Source organism: Sabethes cyaneus, chromosome 1, assembly GCF_943734655.1.
Source record: "Sabethes cyaneus chromosome 1, idSabCyanKW18_F2, whole genome shotgun sequence".
NCBI lineage: Eukaryota > Metazoa > Arthropoda > Insecta > Diptera > Culicidae > Sabethes > Sabethes cyaneus.
Window position 1 is genome coordinate 72,506,096 of NC_071353.1, and position 22,780 is coordinate 72,528,875.

At 38.6% G+C, this 22,780-nt stretch overlaps 1 protein-coding gene across 1 annotated transcript in view; it reads left to right on the forward strand.

Moving 5' to 3' along the window:
- Nucleotides 1–22,404, forward strand: part of LOC128737539 (CUE domain-containing protein 2-A) — a 69,875-nt gene extending 47,471 nt beyond the window's left edge. Inside the window, exon 6 of the mRNA XM_053832210.1 lies at nucleotides 21,619–22,404. Within this exon, the coding sequence (XP_053688185.1) occupies nucleotides 21,619–21,811 (193 nt within the window). The 3' untranslated portion in view covers nucleotides 21,812–22,404. The remainder of the gene's footprint in view (nucleotides 1–21,618) is intronic.
- The last annotated feature ends 376 nt before the right edge of the window (nucleotides 22,405–22,780 follow it).

Sequence of the window (22,780 nt, forward strand, 5' to 3'; positions counted from 1 at the left end):
CTTTTAAGGGCCATTCACATATTACGTAACGCACTTAGGGAAGCGGGAGTTGTGTAACAACGCATTATATCCGTATATCCATTATGCGAAATCGCGTCATGAAGTGGAGCGGGGGAGTTAAAAATCATCGATATCTCGATTACGTAATATATGAATGTTCATTGCGTGACGAGTGATCTTAATTAGACACTGTCATATTGCTGGTAGATTCTCTCCGTGAGGTTATTTTTGTTTCGGCCTCTTCTATGGCCATTTTCAGTGTATCCAGAGAAAAACTGGCATATTTCCGACTTACCGAGAGTATCTTACACTCTTCAGGTGTGCTTTAGTATTGTTTGATGCAAAATTTAATGATAATGTGCCTCTTGAAGGTAACGGAACACAGCTTTTTATACCCACCAGCTGTTGCAAGTTACCCCGTTTCAGTACTTGTTTTACGAACATCGTGGTAACAAGTAAGATAAACAAAACTACTCATCATAAATCAATTATTTTGTTTCCTTATTGTTTATTTTACTATAAAAAATCAGAGGGGTTGTGTACAAGACACGACCGCATATATAGGTGACGCAGGACTACGTAAGTCTCTTTGTAGTGATAGTGGCATGTATTCATGCTTGTAATCATTCGATTCTTCATGTATACATGCTATATGCAACATATATACATGCTACATGCATTGTACGTAACATTTATCAAAGTAGTAACATTGCATACGTTCAATTCTCAAAAGATTGTGCGTTTGAAAACAATTTAACAAAATCAAGAACCCAAACTATTGCTTTCCTGCTACCTTACTGAAATTAAAGATTGTTTTTATTATGAATGAAACGGCAAGCATGCGTATTCATAGAGTGTCGTATTATAACCGAACAGTACAGCTGTAGCACATTTTTCCAACACAGATATCAAGTTCGCCGAGGTTTAATCGTCTCGCAGTAAAGAATTTGCGATCTGTTGGGACAATGAACTTGTGTCATTTTTCTGGCACACCTCCCTAACACAGACATCAAATTGGACCAGGTTTAATCGCGTTCGTAAGAAATCTGTTGGCACGAGGGGCTTTGTTACTCTCTCTGGCGTACTTCCCAAGCAAGGACATCAAAATGGTCTAGGTTGATATTTGATTGACAGATATCAAATTGATATAGGTTTAGATCATCGTAAAGAATCTTCCAACCAATCACGAAGCGAGAATTCTGGTACAATATAGGTTCATTGTTTTCAATTTTTCAATAGTTCAACATCAAGAATCCATACTTTTCTTCATTTGGGTCAGTTCTTAGAAGATTTTCCGATCGATTGGTGTAAGAATATTGAAAATCGATCGGAAAACCGCTGAGCTATTAGCGCTCAAAACCTTTCATTTTTCGTGACGCTCGCATTTTTCGATTTTTTGGAATGACACCCTATCTCAAAACTTGCCGTAAGACGTAGTCCTACGTCAAAATGTATGTTAGGCTTCTTTTATTTGAAGTGCCTGTGAACGACACAAACGTTTTACTAACGAAAAATCAAAGGGGTTGTGCACAAGACACGACCGCATAGGTGACGTAGGACCACGGAAGTCTCTTTGTAGCGATAGTAGAATGTATCCATGTATACAATAATACGATTCTTCATGTATACAAGCTACATCCGTAACGGTCATCTAATCATCAACTAAACCAAACAGTAAATAAATTTGTATGATATGTTTCTACGTTGAATAGTGCTTTTCCTTTGGTAATCGGTAGACGGTACCCGCGAGTTTTCAAAAAGTTGAAAATTTTACGCAACTTTTCTGCGGCTTGCAAAAGGACACGGATAAAGCATTTACAACCTGCAGACGTATTGGAAGTCGCAGATGTCACCTGTGACCAGAAAACTTATTACCGTCATTGGTTGGTCGACCGCGATGGCGAAAAATTCAACTTTTGCCTCGTTGACTGTGTTAATTATGGTATTAACTGGGCAAGAAAATATAATAAACTCTTCAATCGTTGTGTGGCCCTTAAAAGAGCCGATTGTTTGATTATCATAACTGCTACTTGCAATAAACTTGCACTAACGCATTAAACGTAATTCTCTGTTCGGTAAATTGGACCGCTAACCAGGCACGGCTTGTTGCAACGGACCAACCGGAAAGCCTCAGCAGCTATGCGATCAACGAAACCGTTCGTGTGTGGTCCTGAATCACGATGAAATACCACTCCAAGTGGCCAGCTGCAAGTGACGTGGGATGCTTCATGCTTCTGATCATTTTGTTGTCGCGAGCAGCATATGTCGTCCCAATTCCAGAACTGTCGCCAGATATTCCATCACTGCAGCGAAATGGAACTTCAGCTCCAACACACGGTCAGCCGCCGATGAACACGTGCACGAGTCGAACGTGACTCCCGTTTGCCCTGGCAAACGATGTTGGCACTAGTTCAGCTAGCGTTTGAATAATGCTGTTCGCCGGCTTACCACGTGTTATGTACCAGAGCAAGCGACAAGAAACGACCACACCCATTTTTCATGGTCCTTCATTCTATCATCTACGTGAAATAAAAAATAGAGCATTTCAATTTCAGTCTGAACAAAAGAGCAAAGTTACCAGTGAGCCGTTCGCCTTTTGCTGCCAAAGGAAAATTACGCTACGTATTATTACTGTAGCATTGGTGATGGATAAATTGGTGTTGCTAATCTAATCTAATCTAATCTCACTAACGAAGGATAAATTTGTGTTGCTAAGATCCAAAGATTACTAAAACTCTTTCATTTGATTAAATCCAATTTCATTTATTTTGACGCTTGGCCGAACACATTTACTTGGAGCTAGTATATTTGTTGGCTGCAACCAGCGTCCAGCAGCAACAAGCGAACAGCAGCGCGAGAGGTGATCGGTTAAAATTATTTGAAAAAAGCGAACAATCAGATCAATCTAAGTTAAACAGAATTTAAATCTGTGAGTGAAAATTCCTCAAATCTTCATGAACACATGTTTCGTTCTTACAAGAACGGTTTTTCGACGTGATATGCTGGAAATTTAAGCCTTCTTTTCCGTCTTCTTGGGCAGCAAAAAACAGTTTAGACGTGCTATCACGGCAACGAAATGAACCACCAGCAACAAGCGAACAAAACCACGAGGTGATCGGTCAAAATTATTTGATAAGAAGCGAACAATCTGATCAATCTAGATTAAATAGAATTAAAATCAGTGAGCAAACATTCCTCAAATCTTCATTAACACATGATTCGTTCTTAAAAGAACGGGTTTTCAACGTGATATGCTGGAAATTTAAGCCTTCTTTTCCGTCTTCTTGGGCAGCAACAAAACAGTTTGGATGTTCGAAAAGACACTTCTCATAGCAGCGGTGACACGGGACAGCAATTTGTTCAAGTCTTCGTTGTTGCGGATGGCTAGCTGCAAGTGACGATAATTCTGATCGTTTCGTTGTCGCGAGCAGCATATGGCCTCCCAATTCCAGAACTCCTGTCGCCAGATATTCCATCACGGCAGCGATCATTGAGTGCTCCAGCTCCAACACTTCGCTTGGTGAATTTGCATGTCTTCGTTGCCTTATCCGTGGAAAGCAGCAACAGCTGAAGCTCAACAATTTTCGATCGGATTCTATAGGGCGTAAATTAAATACAATCATAAGGAAGCTTAACCCATAGCTTATAACGTATATATTTCTGTCATCCGTGCTAGGGAAGCACTGACGAGGGAAGGCAAAAATATGAAAATAATTCAAATTTTCAAAATCAATTCAAAAACAACAATTTTTCAAATTCAATTTCAAAAACAATATCAATAGTTTTCTATATTTTCAATCGATTTCCCGATCAATTGGTGTAAATATCTTGGAAATCTATTGAAAATTGACTGAATTATAAGCCGAAGCGTGAAAACGCGTTTCTTCTTTGATGATGTTATTTCCAACAACCAATCACGAAGCGAGAATTCTAGTAAAACATAGGTTCATTATTTTCAAATTTTCAATAGTTCAACATCAAGAATCCACACTTTTCTTTATTTGGGTCAATTTTTAGAAGATTTTCCGATCGATTGGTGTAAGAATATTGAAAATCGATTGGAAAACCGCTGAGCTATTAGCGCTCAAAACCTTTCATTTTTCGTGACGCTCGCATTTTTCGATTTTTTGGAATGACACCCTATCTCAAAACTTGCCGTAAGACGTAGTCCTACGTCAAAAAAAGGTTTGAGAGCATTAAATGGAACAATGATATATTTCAGCATCAATTAAAATATAGTTGGTGGTGTAACGATTGTGTTCTCAGCTATTAACTAAACATTGCCTATAATTAGAAAATCAACTGCAGCAGACGCAATTTGGCGCTGTTTAAGGGGGCATAGTACTTTTTCAATTTAAAAAAATCGAAATTTTTTTTATTGATTATTTCGAAAAATTATCATTTTGACCATATGTGTTTCAAGTCATTTCGTTGAATTCCAAAAATTGGCAAAGTTACAGCTATTTGTACCGCGCATGTCTGAAGCGATTACACAGCGTATAAAAACTTCAACGTCGTTTTTCTCGAAACCAGGTTTTAAAAGTCGGTACCATAAATATCTCAAGAACGACTCAAGCAATTCTCATGATTCTTTTTTTGTTTCAAAGCCAACAAAATTATCTAGTGTTTGACCCATCCTTTTTTTGATATTACAATTTTTGTGTTTTTTAGAAATGTTTAAAGTCAATTTTTTCGACTAAAAACCTTACTTTTATGTTTGAATGTCCACCATTTTGTTATGCGTTCGAATTTAAAAAAAGATGGGTCAAACACGAGATAATTTAATTTACTTTCATGTCGTTTTGGAATTTTTCAATTTGGATAAGCCCACCAGCTCTAATCCATGGTACCGCAAATCATGTTTTTTTCGAATGATCATGTTCAAGGAGCCGTAGGGGAGAGGGGAAGAAGTTCACATATGCAAACAAAATTGTAAATCTATACCTATAAAGAAGGATTTCTGTCTGTCTGTCTGTCTGTCTGTCTGTCTGTCTGTCTGTCTGTCTGTCTGTCTGTCTGTCTGTCCTGTGTTCCTTATAGAATCAAAAACTACTGAACCAATCGGCGTGAAAATTTGCATGTAGAGGTTTTTGGGGCCAGGAAAGGTTTTAGTGATGGTTAGAGACCCCTCCCCCCACTAAGAGGGGGGGCTCCCATACAAATGAAACACAAATTTCTGCATAACTCGAGAACTAATCAAGCAAATAGAACCAAATTTGGCATGTGGGTGTTTTCGGTGACAAGAATTTATTCTAGGGTAATTTGAGACCCCTCCCCTCTTTATAAGGGGAATTATAATTCCTCTCCCCTTTAAGAGGGGGAGGTTTCCATACAAATTTCCTCATAACTCGAGAACTAATCAAGCAAATGGAACCAAATTTGGCATGTGAAAGTTTTCGAGGGCAAGAAAATTTTCTATGTTGAATTAGGACCCCTCCTCACTTTAAGAGGGGGGGCTCCTGTACAAATGAAATACCAATTTCCTCATAACTCGAGAACTAATCAAGCAAATAAAACCAAATTTGGCATGTGTGTGTTTTTGGAGACAAAATTTTTTTCTATGATGAATTGGGACCCCTCCCCACTTTAAGTGGGGGGGGGGGGCTCCTATACACACGAAATACAAATTTCCTTATAACTCGAGAGCTAATCCAGCAAATGGAACCAAATTTGGCATGTAAATGTTTTTGGAGGCAAGAATTTTTTCTATGATGAATAAGAACCTCTCCCCACTTTAGGAGGGGGGCTCCTATACAAATGAAATACAAATTTCCTCATAACTCGAGAACTAATCAAGCAAATAGAACCAAATTTCGAGAGCAAGAAAATTTTCTATGGTGAATTAGGACCCCTCCCCACTTTAAGAGGAGGGGCTCCTGTACAAATGAAATACAAATTTCCTCATAACTCGAGAACTAATCAAGCGAATTGAACCAAATTTGGCATATGTGTGTTTTTGGAGACAATTTTTTTTTCAATGATGAATTGGGACCCCTCCCCACTTTAGGAGGGGGGGTCCTATACAAACGAAATACAAATTTCCTCATAACTCGAGAACTAATCCAGCAAATGGAACCAAATTTGGCGTGTAGGTGTTTTTGGAGGCAAGAATTTTTTCTGTGATGAATTAGGACCTCTTCCCACATTAGGAGGGGGGGCTCCAATACAAATGAAATACAAATTTCCCCATAACTCGAGAACTAATCGAGCAAATAGAACCAAATTCGGCATGTGGAGGTTTTTGGAGGCAAAAATATTTTCTACGGTGAATTAGGATCCTTCCACACTTCAAGAGGGGGGGCTTCTACACAAATGAAATACAAATTTCCTCATAATTCGGGAACTAATCAAGCAAATGGAACCATATTTGGCATATGGGTGTTTTTGGAGGCAACCATTTTTCCCATTATGAATTAGGACTTCTTATCTTTTTAGGAGGGGGGGGGGGTCCCATTCAAACGAAATACAAATTTCCTCATAACTTTAGAACTAATCAAGCAAATGGAACCAAATTTGGCATGTGAGAGTTTTAGATGGCAGAATTTTTTTTCTGTGGTGTATTACGACCCCTTTCCCTTTTAAGAGGGTGGGCTCCCATACAAATGAAATACAAATTTCCTTATAATTTGAGTACTAATCAAGCAAATGGAACCAAATTTAGCATGTAGGAGATTTTTGAGTCTTGAATTTATTTTATGATAGTTAGAGACCTCTCACCCCTGTGGTAGGGGGATATGGACTCTCATACAAATAAAACAGAAATTTTTGCGAAACTCAAAAACTAATCCAACTCGAGAAATTCAAGACTCTTCCATAAAACATTAATCAATAACAAGACCACAAAAGCTATCTATAGTAACACTAGATCATTCAGGACGAGCCGGTCACGAGTGTTGCCGATGACCCGCCGTCGGAAGCGCCGCCCACTGGGGGGCTTGCAAAACTCGAGATAGTGACAAAGATCATCCGAGATTCATGATTTATGTACAACACAGGTTAATTTGTGGCAATACGAAGTTTGTCGGGTCAGCTAGTATTAGTATAAAGTGCAATGTTTAGAATGCAAAAAACCCGAATCGATTCGCTTTTCGCGTTATCGAGAAAAAAATATTTGAAATAAGGCAAAAAATATGGTGTAAAAAGTACTATGCCCCCTTAAGCCATCGAATTCACTTTTACAAAAAATAAGTTAACAATCAGTAGGGTTTATAAGACAAGACACGACGTAACTTCTACCAACACAACCGTTGGGTATTGGGAACTGACAAACCAACTTTTACACCGACGTGTTTCCAACGTGTAGATGATAATAATTTTGAGATTTTGTCAAATTTTCATCTCTTGCTAATGCCCTAATACGGTTGTTAGATATACACGTTCTCTGAAAATCCGGTGTTTCAGAGAAACTACATCAAACGTTCAACTACATCAAACGTTGGAATCCTCAAAAAATTACGAAATTCTACTTATACCGTTAGTACACTCCATGTTCTTAAAACCAGCAGCTCCCGCAGTTCGTCTGAATTTTGTAATCTGAAATATTCAGTCTAATTTGTGGCAGTACGAAGTTTGCCGGGTCCTCCAGTTTTTCATGTTTTCCAATATTGATTCACCAAATTTGGAAATTTTCTCTTAATCCCTACAGATTGCCATATGTCATTCGGTTCTTGATAGAGTTGGGATACCGGGCGTACCGGAACCGGGAAAACCGGTAGTACCGGCTGGTTTTCCAATACCGAAATACCGGTACTGGCACGGGAGAATACAGATAGTTTCGGAACCGACCAATAATGCAAGCATGCATGCAGTAAATTTTTAAAACTGCGCGGAATATTTTGAAAACAAGTGGACAAACATGAGCAACGAGAATGGTGAAATTGTTGGTATGGCACCGCCGAGCGTTGGTTATGCGAGTAGAACTGAAGGGAAAATTTAAAAGGACTGCAGAAGCACAAAGCAGCGGCAGCTTGAAGGGGCTCGATTAGGTCCGTATTCCAAAAAAATCGGCGATATGATTTCGCTTACTTCGAAACTAAACCTTTGAAGAGCAAATATTTGACTATGGTTTAAGATACCCTGTGTACAGTCTGTCCTATACGATGATAGATTCCAAGAGATTTTGGGTGCATGGCAATTTTGTAACAGATGCTTATTAGGCCGTGTGAATAAAACAGTTTGCTTTGCTTTTTCCCTGCAAATCTTATGGGAGAGTTTGCTCTAACTTTTTTTATTCATACGGCCTATTGTCGCATGGAGGATAGTGCATTGAATATTCTGTGCATCCTAAAGTCGCATTTCTGTAACTCTTAATTTTATTAAGAGTCTCTTACCAAATATATTATATTAACAATATAGTTCACTTCGCAAAATCTCATATATATCCGAAAAGAAGCAAAAGTAACACCCTTTTCCCCAATAATAAGTAAAAGGTACGGTAGATAGAATGCTATCTCTATCGCTATAACGTCATTTTTCTAGATTGTGACGTTAGGTATAAAAATTAATTGTGGATGGTAAAAACGGCAAGAAAAAAGTCAATAAAACCTTCAATTACACTAGACCAAATCAAGGTGACGTCATTTGGCAGATACTGGCGCTCTTGTTTACATAACAGACCGCAGAATCTAACAAAGTTTCAGTTCAACAACGACAAGTTTGTTGTTTAAACAGCAATAGGACTAAATTTAAAAAGCCATTATCCCTGTAAAATGTTAAACACACACGTAAATCTATACCTATAAAAAAGCATTTCTGTCTGTCTGGCTGTCCGTATGTTCCTTATAGAATCGAAAACTACTGAACCGATTGGCGTGAAAATTTGCATGTAGAGGTTTTTGAGGCTAGGGAAGGTTCTCTCGATGGCAAAAGACCCCTCCCCCCACTAAGAGGGGGTGCTTCCATACAAATCTATGCCTATAAAAACGGATTTCTGTCTGCTCTATGTTCCTTATAGAATCGAAAACTGCTGAGCCCATCGGATTGAAAATTTGCATGTAGGGGTTTATGGTGCCAGGGAAGGTTCTTATGATGGTTAGAGATCCCTCCCCCCACTAAGAGGGGGGCTCCCATACAAATCTATACCTATAAAAATGGATTTCTGTCTGTCTGCCCGAATGCTCCTTATAGAACCCAGTGGCGACTCGTGGGGGTTTAGCTTACCTGTCCAACCAGCGAAAAATACACATTAATATGCAGGTTTTTTATTATCGAGTTTCTATATTTTAATCATAAATGAATAAATGTAAATGTAAATAAAACAAACATTAGGGGTTTTCACCGTAGCGCTTGCCATGTTGCGTAAACGGTGTATTTCGTGTATATACTGCCGCAATTCGCATTGCAGTTCCAGTTTCTATGGAGATGGAACTGTTATGCGAGTAGCGGCAGTATAAATACGCAATACTCCGTATTCGCAACATAGCAATCGCTACGTGAATATCCCTATTTATTTAAATAGCAACGGAATACGACGGTTTACTTTACCAGCAAACTCGTCTCTGAATTTTAATTACGAACCGAAAACTTCTCGTTCAATTTACCTTTTGAACCAAATTCAAGAACTACCACCTTACTGCGATGCGCGCACAAGCCCACCTCACACGCAACACAAGCAACAAGCAATATGCGTAAGTTGTTCAATGCTAAAGATGAACGAGTTATTGAGAAAGTTTTGCGAATAATGCATGCCAGCCGCGCTTTTTTCAAATCCCCTTCGTACCAACACATTGTTCCTGGTGTTAATCTCTAAAGCAACGTTCAAACGTCATGTTGAACGTTTTGCTCATTAGCTTCCTAACTAAATAAAAAATGGGTTGGTATGCTTGTGCATTGAGATCTCTGAAGCAACGTTCAAATGTCGAGTTGAACGGTTTGCTCATCAGCTTCGTAACGAAATTAAATTCGTATTGCATTGCATATGCGTCGGTGCAAACGAAATTTTGTCGGGCTGAATTTTGTTTGCCTGTTCTATGAACAGGTTGAACATGCGGACGAGTCGCCACTGATAGAACCGAAAACTACTGAACCGATCGGCGTGAAAATTTGGATATAGGGGTTTTTCGGGCCTGGGAAGATTCTTATGATGGTTAGAGACCCCTCCCCCACTAAGAGGGGAGGCTTCCATACACATGAAATACAAATTTCCTCATAACTCGAGAACCAATCAAGCAAATGGAACAAAATTTGACATGTGGGTGTTTTTGGAAACAAGAATTTTTTCTATGGTAAATTGAAACCTCTCCCCACTTCAGGAGGGGGGGCTCCCATACAAATGAAATACAAATTTTCTCATAACTCGAGAACTAATTAATTAAACGGAAGCATATTTGTCATGTGGGTGTTTTTGGAGGCAAGTTTTTTTTCTATGGTGAATTGAGATCCCTCCCCTCTATAGGAGGGGAATAATGACCCCTCTCCCTTTTAAGAGGGGGGGCTTCCACACAAATGAAATACAAATTTCCTCTTAATTCGAGAACTAATCAAGCAAATGGAACCAAATTTGACATGTGGGTGTTTTTGGAGACAAGAATTTTTTCTATGGTGAATTGAAACCTCTCTCTACTTTAGGAGGGGGGCTCCTATACAAATGAAATACAAATTCCCTCATAACTCGAGAACTAATTAATTAAATGGAACCATATTTGGCATGTGGGTGTTTTTGGAGGCATGAATTTTTTATATGATGAATTAGGACCCCTTACCTTTTTAGGAGGGGGGGGCTCCCATACAAAAGAAAAATAAATTTCCTTATAACTCGAGAACTAATCAAGGGAATGGAACCAAATTTAGCATGTGGGTATTTTTGTAGGCAAGTTTTTTTCTATGGTGAATTGAGATCCCTCCCCTCTATAGGAGGGGAATAATGACCCCTCTACTTTTTAAGAGGGGGGGGGGCTTCCACACAAATGAAATACAAATTTCCTCATAATTCGAGAACTAATCAAGCAAATGGAACCAAATTTGACATGTGGGTGTTTTTGGAGACAAGAATTTTTTCTATGGTGAATTGAAACCTCTCCCCACTTTAGGAAGGGGGCTCCTATACAAATTAAATACAAATTTCCTCATAACTCGAGAACTAATTAATTAAATGGAACTATATTTGGCATGTGGGTGTTTTTAGAGGCAAGTTTTTTTTCTATGGTGAATTGAGATCCCTCCCCTCTATAGGAGGGGAATAATGACCCCTCTCCCTTTTAAGAGGGGGGGCTTCCACACAAATGAAATACAAATTTCCTCATAATTCGAGAACTAATCAAGCAACTGGAACCAAATTTGACATGTGGGTGTTTTTGGAGACAAGAATTTTTTCTATGGTGAATTGAAACCTCTCTACTTTAGGAGGGGGGCTCCTATACAAATGAAATACAAATTTCCTCATAACTCGAGAACTAATTAATCAAATGGAACCATATTTGGCATGTGGGTGTTTTTAAAGGCATGATTTTTTTCTATGATGAATTAGGACCTCTTACCTGTTTAGGAGGGGGGGGCTCCTATACAAATGAAATACAAATTTCCTCATAACTCGAGAACTAATCAAGCAAATGGAACAAAATATGACATGTGGGTGTTTTTGGAGACAAGAATGTTTTCTATGGTGAATTGAAACCTCTCCCTGCCTTAGGAGGGGGGGGCTCCTATACAAATGAAATACAAATTTCCTCATAACTCTAGAAGTAATCAAGCAAATGGAACCAAATTTGGCATGTGGGGGGTTTTGGAGGCATGAATTTTTTTAATGATGGTTTGAGACCCCTCAGCCCTGTGGTAGGGGGATAAGGACTCTCATACAAATAAAACAGAAATTTTTGCGTAACTCAAAAACTAATAAACTCGAGAAATTTTAGACTCATAAAACATTAATCAATAACAAGACCACCAAAAACTATCAATAGTAACATTAGATAATTCAGCGCGAGTCGCCCATAGGCCGCGAGTGTTGCCGGCGACCTGCCGCCGGAAGCGCCGGTCACTGCGGGGGGCAGCCCCCCGTAGAGATCACCTCTATCTAGGTTAATTTATTTTCCTAGATTTACTGACCTCTATTACTTTCCTTTAGTTGGGTCACCCCTGCGAAATGGTACTTTCTACGAAAAGATTTTCCGTGAAATGGTACATCCCGCGTAAGGTTTTTCGCGAAATGGTATTCTGCGAAACTCTATATTCCGCGTTATGGTCAACCGAGAATTGGTGTTCCGCAAAATGGTATTCGGCGAAATGGTTTGTAATGATGGCGAATATTCAAGTGCTATCCGCTTTATTTTATCAGGCTGAGCGATGGGGGGAGTTTTCTACTTTACTGTGAGGAAAATTTGTATATTAAAACACCCATGAACTCCTCAGAAACTTGCAAAACTTGAGATTGTGACAAAGGTCATCCGAGATTCACGATTTATGTACAACATAGTTTAATTTGTGGCAATACGAAGTTTGTCGGGTCAGCTAGTTCGATATAAACGAAAATCTGTCAATTGACGGTATGATGATTTGGTGTATTGCAAAAATGATATCGCACTGGGATCGCACCTTGGTGCACCAGCCAGTGTGAACTGGGAGTAAATAGTAAAGATAGAGCAATACTTAGTTCAGCAATCTTATGGATAATAATTTACTCTATAAATGCCCCATATATAATATTTTCGAATTTTGCATGGCTGAGGTGTTACAGTTAATAAACCAAAAGAAGTTCACTGAGTGCAGGACAAGCCTGCCTGCCCCTGCCGTTCGTCTTCACTGACTGCTCATCCCATTTACACGGGAATCTGTCAAGTGATTTCCACTTTCTCTCTGTGCCGGTTACATGCTACAAAAATGCCACAGTGACCTGACACCCCCCATATTTTTTGATGGCGGGACCGACCGGCCGGTTTTTGTAATTTTCAGACTTGGCAACCCTAAAAACGGCGAATGCCGCAAGCGCGTGCAAACCGAGCAAGAGCTGATTTTCTTATGCTGGTCCAGCAAAAAATAACTCACCCGTTTTGTTTAATTTACGACATTCGCCGTTTTGTTAATTTTACCTATAATTGGCTAAACTCTGTACAGAAAGGTGAGTTGTTTCTGATAGATGTGTCGAATTTACGGTGTACATTGGTAACCTTTTATGCCGCAATGGCGCTAGTAGTCATGTCTTCAGGATTATAGAAGAGTGAACTATATTGTTAATATAATATATTTGGTGTCGGCGTAAGGTGCAACAGGCGTTGTTTGTGGGAAAACTGCTAAATGGCGAGATTGACTGCCCAAAGCTATTGCGGCGCTTTTAATAAATCCTCTTGCTGCGGCGGTGGTAACGCGCTCAGAAAATAACCGCCAGACAACCGCAAAATTAAAATTTAGGTTTTCTGGTTTGTGGTTCAACAAAATATGAGTTTTGCAACGTGTTTGTGGTGGAAAATAATTGATTTGTTAAATTTCAAATACTAGATTACTATAATAAATCATGCGGTTATCTTTTGGTGGTTTGGTTCAGCTGTCAAGATAACCGCAATGTGAGGATTTTTCTTGCAATCTGCAATACTGCTGCCCTTTTAGACCAACATCGCTGCTGACTAAAGGTCCCCGTACACGTACGCATATGTTGGGTTGGAAATGAACAAAATGTTGGAGGTTCATTCCGACCGAACGCCGAGCCGAACATTTTCTTCTGCCAGCTTGGTTCGTGGCACTCACACACAAGCGAGCGTGTTGGACGAACATGAATTCACCAACATTTTCGGCCAACATGTACGTACGTGTATGGGGACCTTAACCGATTTCACCGCACTGACTTTGGGTGCAATGAACCAGGGGCATCGTGTATAAAAACTACAAGGTATACAGCCCTAAGGGTTGTACGAAAGGATGACGTAGGACTAAATCAGATCATTAGATCAAAGACTAATGTAAACTACATTTCTGGCATATGTATGTTTATAAGAATATCTGAGTGTCATTGTTTAAGTGAATGTTTAAAAGAGAAGAAAGAAATATTCAGATTCAATTCTTCATTGGTGGCTTTGAAAATACGTGGACGGGGGTTCAGAAGTACAACGCCTGCAACCATTGAGACATAGAGATTTCTTTTAAAAATCACTTGTGTGTATCATAAATGTTGAAATAGTAATGAATGACCAGCCCACAGATTATTGTATTAAATATGACATTTTTTAATAATCTTACTTTAACTCACTAATGGCGTTTAAAAGGGTCATTGGTTACAAATAACATTAAAGCCAAAGCACGTTCATCGCAAATATGACGTGCCATTCGAATGTCCTTCTCAATTGACATGAATGACAACAGGCACGTAAGTTAGCGGCGTCGATTCACTGTCTTTTGTTCCGAGAAGGTTTTACTAGTTTACTTTCACAGCTAATCACCATTGCTATCCGTGCTATCATCAAATCACCGCTTGTTACATAGCAGAAAATATGGCACATACGCAAAAAATTTTTTTTATTGTGTGAGAGTCCTTATCCTGCTACCACAGGGGTGGGGGGTCTCAAACCATCATAAAACCCCCGCATGCAAAATTTGGTTCCATTTGCTTGATTAGTTCTAGAGTTATGAAGAAATTCGTATTTCATTTGTATGGGAGCCCCCCCCTCTTAGCAGGGGAAGGGGTCTCAGTACACCATAGAAAAAATTCTTACCTCCAAAAACCCCCACATGCCAAATTTGGTTCCATTTTCTTGATTAATTCTCTAGTTTTGAGGAAATTTGTGTTTCATTTTTATAGGAGCCCCTCCTCTTACGCCCTCCCTAAAATTGCTCTCTTACCACCCATAAAATTGCTGGTAATTTTATCTATCCAACGACATATAAATTGTTCAGTTTCGTTCAGTAATTTAGTAGTTAAGGCTTATTTAGGATCTGACAAAACCTGGACACTTCAATTTTGCAATAAAACAAATTTGTTAGAAGTTTAATCCATGAAACAATTTTATATCATTTATGTGTGTATCGTTAATAATTATCAAACTCCCTCGCATAGGTAGGTGGTTTGACGCGTACTTCGGCTAACCGACCTAATCTTAGTTCCGCATGTAGAATGTAATATACCGCCATCCGGGGTGAGATTGTGCCACGGGGGTGAGATTGGGCCAAAAACCAAAAATGTTTATTTGTGAAAATTTATTATATCTATAGAAACTGGTGACCTAAATTCAAAATGATGATGAAAATAACATATTTATTCATAACTTAGAATGGAACACAGATAATATTAGCAAACTATTTAGCCTAAACAGGGTTTCAAAGTTCGCGATAAAAAATACTCGGAAATAAGGCTTGTAAAAAATGTCCCCCATAAACCAACCCAAACAAGAAATCGCATCAACTTGCTATTTTGAAGGTATATAAACTAATCATTTACAATGTATTGAAAGGTTATTATGCTTTAGATAAATTTTGATTACGGAAATAATATTTTTCGAAACTTTGTACTTTTCGAGCTTCATGGGGGTGAGATTGTGCCAAGCCATAATGATCGATTCAATTTATGGATTTCACATACACAACAAAAATACGTCAGTATACACCAGTACACTCGCATTCTTTACTATTGAGCACACTATTTTGACAGATTAGAATGCATCATCCATTTTGGAGCATAGGTCTGCTAAATAATTTAAACTAATTTTTACTTTTTCTCTGGAAATTTCAGATGCTTTGAATAAACACTCTAATATGAGACGAATATATTATACCGTATATAAACTGCCAGTTTTAAGGACGGGGGAGGGGGTGGGATGGGCTACATGTTCTGCGGCTGCGGGTTCTCGAACGAAGTAATGGTTACTTTTGATAAATGATCATATAGGTGCCCCCTTATGATACTCCCCTTCATATATCTCCCCCTTGTTAACCCTAGAAACGCTACTGGCTATATAAAGGCTGTCCATTGACTACGAACTCATTTTTATTTATTTCAGACCTCCCCGGGTTATTTTCGTTAATACTTTTTGTGTGATGCGTTGTTTTTGGTCGACCCCCTGCCCCTGATAGTCCACTCAGTTCATGGACAGCCCCATATGAACTACTTTATACTGATATTTATGTGTATTGTTGATAAACATGCTAACGTTCACTGTTTAGGTTTTTAGCTTAACTTTATGCTTTTGGCACAATGTCACCCCCTAGAAGGGGTGAGATTGTGCCAAAGTTCATGCATTTCCAGCAAAATTAGGTTTCATTGTAACTAAACCATCTCTACGGTAGTTGTTAATTGAACAATTTAGTACATATTGACAGGTTTGAAATCAACTTAGTTCCTAAATTGTGTGTATACTGAGCTAAAGAACAAAAACATATGCTTTTTTGGCACAATCTCGCCGCGGATGACGGTAGTTTAAGTTGGATATATGTGTAGTATGTAGTATTGCATAATTTACCTTTACGTGTAGCATGTGTCTCGTAATGCGGAATGGAGCGAAATTGAACGGATCTGATTTTAAATCAAGTCCATTTAGGCCGAAGCACCGGGAGGGCTTACTCAGTTCCCTAGATGAACTGCTGGTATGCACAGAAATTTCTCTAGAAAACGAGACATTTTCTATGAGATTGCCATAGAATTTGTGGCTGTTATGCGATTATGGACAGCACAGCACTGAAAAATATACACACGTACATGTATACATGTGTATGCATGTATGAGTGTGCATCGGTGTATAGGTAAGAATGAATATATGTTTGAGTGTTCTATGATGAGTCGGAAATTCTTCTTATACCTATGCTGCCAAACTACAATTATTAATGGGTAGGAAGTTATAGTCAGTAGCTGTGTTTCCTCTGTCAGTTTCCTATGTTATTACTATTATTACTAATATTGCTATCGTTGCTGTTACTGTCACCAAATAATCCAATAATTTTTGTTTTGGATGTAATTAATTATAATTATTCTTGTTATTTTCTCATTTCCCTCCTTATTAGAGTGATTTGCATGTCTTGTGACTAACCGCGTTAACGGTATTCAACTAACAATATAAAATTATCACGAATGACGCTGTTTGTCTCCCAAAGACCCTCCTAATGCTGATGAGCTACTGTCGGAGAGTCCATCAAGTCGGACGGTGGCAACTCACCGGCGGCCTGCTCCTCTCCATTCTTGCTGCTGTCGTCGCGGTCGGACTCAGTACAGTGGACCTCTCGAAAAGCTTTATAGCCTCGATATGCTTTTGTTCTGCCCATTGCCCAATCCTGGCAGACTTCAACTGGAATTCCACTTCTAACTAAATCTTTTTAGCAGTAATAGCTCTTCAAGTAAAAACAGATATTCGATTCTCTGGTTGATTCAAGCGATAGCGAAGGGCTGTCCTCAATATACCACTTCCTAAAATATGGTCATAGTACATATTATATGGCCATGGTATGAGGATTTCTTCGATTCAATACCATCCTCACAGAATTATCAACTTCGTTAACATCTTATTAATTCTTGCTTCAGTGACAGCTTGCACTTAAGACTTAATACGGCATATATACATATCTCCAAGTGAAGTTCTACTTGATCCACCTCATCCTTTCTTAGTTACAGAATCACTTCAATTGACCACGGTCTGAAGAGCATACCGACAAATCGGTTGACTACCGCTACAAATAGGCAATTAATGCCACCGGGAATAATACGAGCGAGAACCAGTCCCCATTATATTGTATCTGCTCTATTTTTCGGAAGTTCAAGTAGTTTTTCGATAGTTCTGAGCGATAATATTGCTCTTGAATAATATTCCGCACAAAATGTTCGAAAATTTACGCCAACAGCTACAATACTGCAAAGATGGTAGATAAAGAAGCGGCTGTGGCTTTTAATGAGCATAGGTGGTTGAACAGCGCTGGGTCAATCGTGATGACATGGGTAGTTGGAGAGATGAGTAGCGTCCATCCTAGCGAGTAGTTAGTCGGTAGTAGCATAGGTGATGGACAGACATAGAATTCTCGTGATATTACTAACCCGAAAATTGTAATCAACATGTTGACTAAAACTTTCCTCTTTTCTTTTCTTTCTCTGCCCGATCTCTATCGCTTCTTCTCATGGCAACAATGTTGTCGTGAGGGGCGGCAAGAGATCAGCCACAGACGACTGCAGTGGTGACAACGATGGAGAGGACGGCGTGGAGCCGACTTTGGGCTTAAGTAAGATCGAAGACGGACAAGACGAGCAAACAAACAAAGGAAGGAGAAAACAAGATAAGTACAAGTCATCTTATTCAATATTCCACCATGTAGGGTATTGTCGTAATCGTCGGGCCACTGTTATGGTCGAGCCATCACGATTTTACAGTTTTAGTAACTCATGATATCTATGATACAACCATTGTAAAACTTCTTACTGTGATAGCTAACTTTTCACAATATTGTGAGTTTTAATCGTGTATTCAAAACACCCGTACTGAATTCAGTAACTAAATCTTGCAAAAAAAGTTTTCCAGGCGCAATGAACTTTTCTTCAAGAAATGATTCATGAAATGCAATTGACGAGATAAATTTTGAAAATGTATGAAGTGTGTTGTGCTGCACACGAAGACTATAGAAAAATCATCTTCAGTAAGGTGTTTGGGAAGGCTAAGGTGAAATAATAAAAAAGCGCTATTTGTAAAAGTCGGGTCACTTGAGTAGTCATGGTTGGGCCACCATAATTTTAAGCGCTGAAGCGCAATAATCGCTAGAGAATGTCAGTCACGTAAAATGTGATGAAATAAAGCACAAACTAATACGATAAAATCCTAGACTTTTGTTGTTTTTTTCATTGTAGTTGTACACTTCGGAAAAGGCAATTGTAGCAATATTGATTTTGCAAGATCTGCAAAATTTCGCAAAAATGCCATTGAAAATAGGGTAATTGTACCTATATGAGCCGTTGTTCACGGCATTCATTCTTTTCATGTCTCTATATAGAATTTAAATACATATGTTTTAGATTTTCTGCGGTAGCCCAACCTGTACAACATGGCCCGACCATGTCAACATTTTTTGTCTTCACGTAAATGCCTATAACTCTTTTATTTTTCAAGCAATCAGTTCAAAACTTTCCGGAAATATGCCTTATTCTTAGACCTGTGCAACGAGGTATTTAGATTTCCAAAATTCCTTTTGAAACGAAAGTTATGGACGAATTCCAAAATGTGGCCCAACCACGACGACACTCCCCTACACAATTATAGCGGATATGGTAAGAGCCAAGTTCTGTCATTCTTCTTCCTCCTCATTAATCCATCATCACCAACGCATTATGGCGCTAGCGTTATCCGCAAGGATTCTTTTATCATTATCACAACCACCTTATCTCAGCCCTGGACAGACTTGGCTCTAACTGCCCCACCTCGTGGTGCAAACAGAAACAGAAAACAGAACAAACAGTATCGTTAATAATTATCAAACTAATTAACATTACTTATTTGGTCTGCATGAAAAATTTGCGAACTTTGGAGTTTACTCTTGCCTGGACAGTTAGGTGGATTCGCCTCCTTCGGTACAATATGGACTCCATTAGCATCATACCATTCCAAAACATCTTTGGCGTAGTGACAGTGCCACATCAGGCCAAAACAGCGAGGGTACATCATGGCTGTATAGGAACGGTAATAATCGTTTCTGCAGGCATTCTTCACGGTATATTTCCTTGTTAACCGTTCCCGTAGTGATATAACTTTTGCTTGCTCGATCACAGCTGCATATGGCCTGCCATACTAAATATTTTTTGGGGAACTTGGCTTTCTTCTTTATCCTAAAATGCTCTGCAACGCCATTCCGTTTCATGGCAGTGTAATAAGACATACCAGGTAACTGTTTAAAGTCTTCTAGGATATACGTTTCATCGTCCATTATAACGCATAGAAACTTCGTTAAATATTCGGGATAAAGCTTACGAGCGCGTGTTTTGGCCGTCGTATTTTGCTTATCATCACGGTTTGGCACAGTCCTCACCTTGAAAGACTTCATGCCTCGTCGTTGCTTAGAAGTGTGCACGAATGTTGGCGACATTTTTATTTTACGAGCAATGGTACGTACAGAAAGATCCGGTCTCCTCCGTAATATTTGTTTTCCTTCGCATCCTTGTGGTGGTTCCTCAGATCCGCTTTTGTTCCACTTTCCTTCTTCCTAGCTGTTGTCAAGCGAGTATCGAACGATTTTAAAATACTGTGAACAGTGCTTAGAGGAAATCCAAGCTTTTTGGCAAGTTTTCTTAACGAGAGATCCGGATTTTCATTGCAATCGCACACAATTGCTTTTCGCACTTGCTCTTCTTTCGACGCCATATTATGCTGAGCGCTTGTAATATAAACAAGCATTATATTTTCAGAAAGAACAGACATACGTCTACCACTCTGCCAAATATTTCACTCATTGGTAGGGGAAGGGCGGTAAAGACGGACACCTTAAGGTCAAGAGTCAATATCTACTCAAATATAACTGTATTGATTGCAATTTTCATACAAACTGAAACTTTAAGTCTCTGTCTAATAAAGTTACAGCGTGAACTAGAAAATTTTTTCCAAAATTTATACTTTTTTTAATATTATAAACATTATGTATAAATCAGAGTTTCTGCGCATGGGCGGGAAAGACGGACACTTGATATGGGAAAGACGGACACTCGCGAAAAGGTGTCACGCGCCGACGAATTATCAGTATTAAGAAAGATTAACATATTTCATCATGTATTTAGGAAAGAATTGGCTTGGGAAAACCCCCTACCCAATTCCCCCTTTGAGCCAGGAAATAAAATGGTTCCCTTTTATAATCTTCAATATTTTAATTGGTGATGAATTAATCGTTTCTAAAAGTTGGCCTATTCCAACTGTTAAATGACTTCTGGATACTTTTACATGTATAATATGCAAGTATTTGTAATTTAAATCGTTGTTAGGCAAAATGAATACGGAATCTTTGTGTCCGTCTTTCCCTACCTTCGGGTGTCCGTCTTGCCCGACTGGGATACCATTTTTTCATACTTTAATAACTTTTTACTGAATATTCAAAAATTCACTAGATTTCCAATGGACATTCAGTGAAGGGTCAAACTAACGTAATGTCGTCGATATAGCACGAAAGTATTGCTTTTTAACGATTTACCAGCTATTTTCTTCACACACAAAATTACATCGGTTAGCGTATTTAGGCATTTTTTCTTTGTTTTGCTTATAAATTTGACAGCTGCGCTGCTAGAAATCGGCAGTTTAATTCAAAAGTGTTTATTCAGTCTATAGAAACATTTCTCATCATTGGTTTGCTTCAAAAAATTATTGTTTATGAAATATGATAAGTGTCCGTCTTTCCCGCAGTGTCCGTCTTTACTGCCCTTCCCCTAATGTATTTCCGAAGCTGTGTGTGTTTAGGGATGTCCAAATTTTGTTGCGAACAAGCCTTATTAGCATTTGAAATCTTTCATTCAAACGTCACACTTCTAATTTCAAGTGCTACCCAGTCCCAGTATAGTAAACAAAGACGTAGTCCTACGTCAAAACCTGTAACCAAGTTGAGGAATATTTCGAATTCGGCGAATCGTTGAATAAGTTCAAGCGATTGGTGACAATAAGATTATCATAGATGATTAGTATTAGTTCGTTTAGGTTTTAAGTCGAATGAGTTGTAAAACGATAAAACAATACAAATACAATTTGTTTTTCGTTCTAGATATTCATATGTCGATAAAGAGGATCATCGTGAGTATAAACCAGTTGCCCCAAAGGTAGAACCAAAGAAGCTAATTCGCTATCGCGACAACAAAATCGTATCACTAAAAGGAGAACGTTATACTGAGGTATCACGACGTGGAGGCGATGAAGAAACAGAGCTCAAAAAGCCTAAAAAACCGATTTGTCCGTAACTAAAAAGAACATTGCTGCTGATGCTGTTCACAGCTACTACAATAGCTACAATTTTGTTCAGTAGTCCTCATGAACTACCAAAGCAGGATCAATCACAATTACATTCGTTTGTCATGTGTGTAGTAACTATTTTAATCTACGTCGTAGCGTCTCTTATCACACAGAAGAATAGAGTTGAGTGTAGTCAAAAACACCAGCAGCGAGAAGAATTCGGCCAATGTTATAGACATTTACGGTTGGCGGTTCAAATAGAATCTGGAGCTTTATTTCAAAATGATCATCTAATGGAAAAAACAGTATTCTACAGAAGTAGAACAGCTTCTATGATCCTATGCGCTCCATTTGCGATTAAGATGAATTTTCCGATAAGACTTGACTTAGATAACGTAATCCACTGGACTCATACTATTGTTTATTGTTTCCTTGTAATGACTCAATGCGAACAAGAAATCTCGTATTATATTTCTTTTTATCGTACTTTAGTTTTAGGTTCATTAGAACTATTCGATGATTGGTATTTCATATTTATTTTAGTGATACTCTTCGTGTACTTAGTATTGTCTATTCTAGCATTGATAATTTTGTTTAGTTGTTACGCAAGTGTAATATATTCCATTCTTTTATTAATAGATGAATGTATACTCATATTTTGTTGGAACTCCTGATTCATCCGAACTGCGTTTATTTTTAGTTGTTATATTAGATTGTTCAATGCTTTCAAAATCTCTTTTATTGGACTGTTTACCCTCAATGTGTAGCAATGGTGTAGCACAAAAATCGAAAACGAACAGTTTTGGTGCAAAAAAGCTACACCGCGGTGTAGCCTCGGTGTAGCTACACCGCTAAAACAAAAACGACAACAAAGTCATGTAGTCATGTGCATCACTACGAAACTTTCTGACATCTTCTAAGGGGTCAAGATGAACAACTAAGCGCAAATTTTGAGAGATTTGGTTAAGAGATAGAAT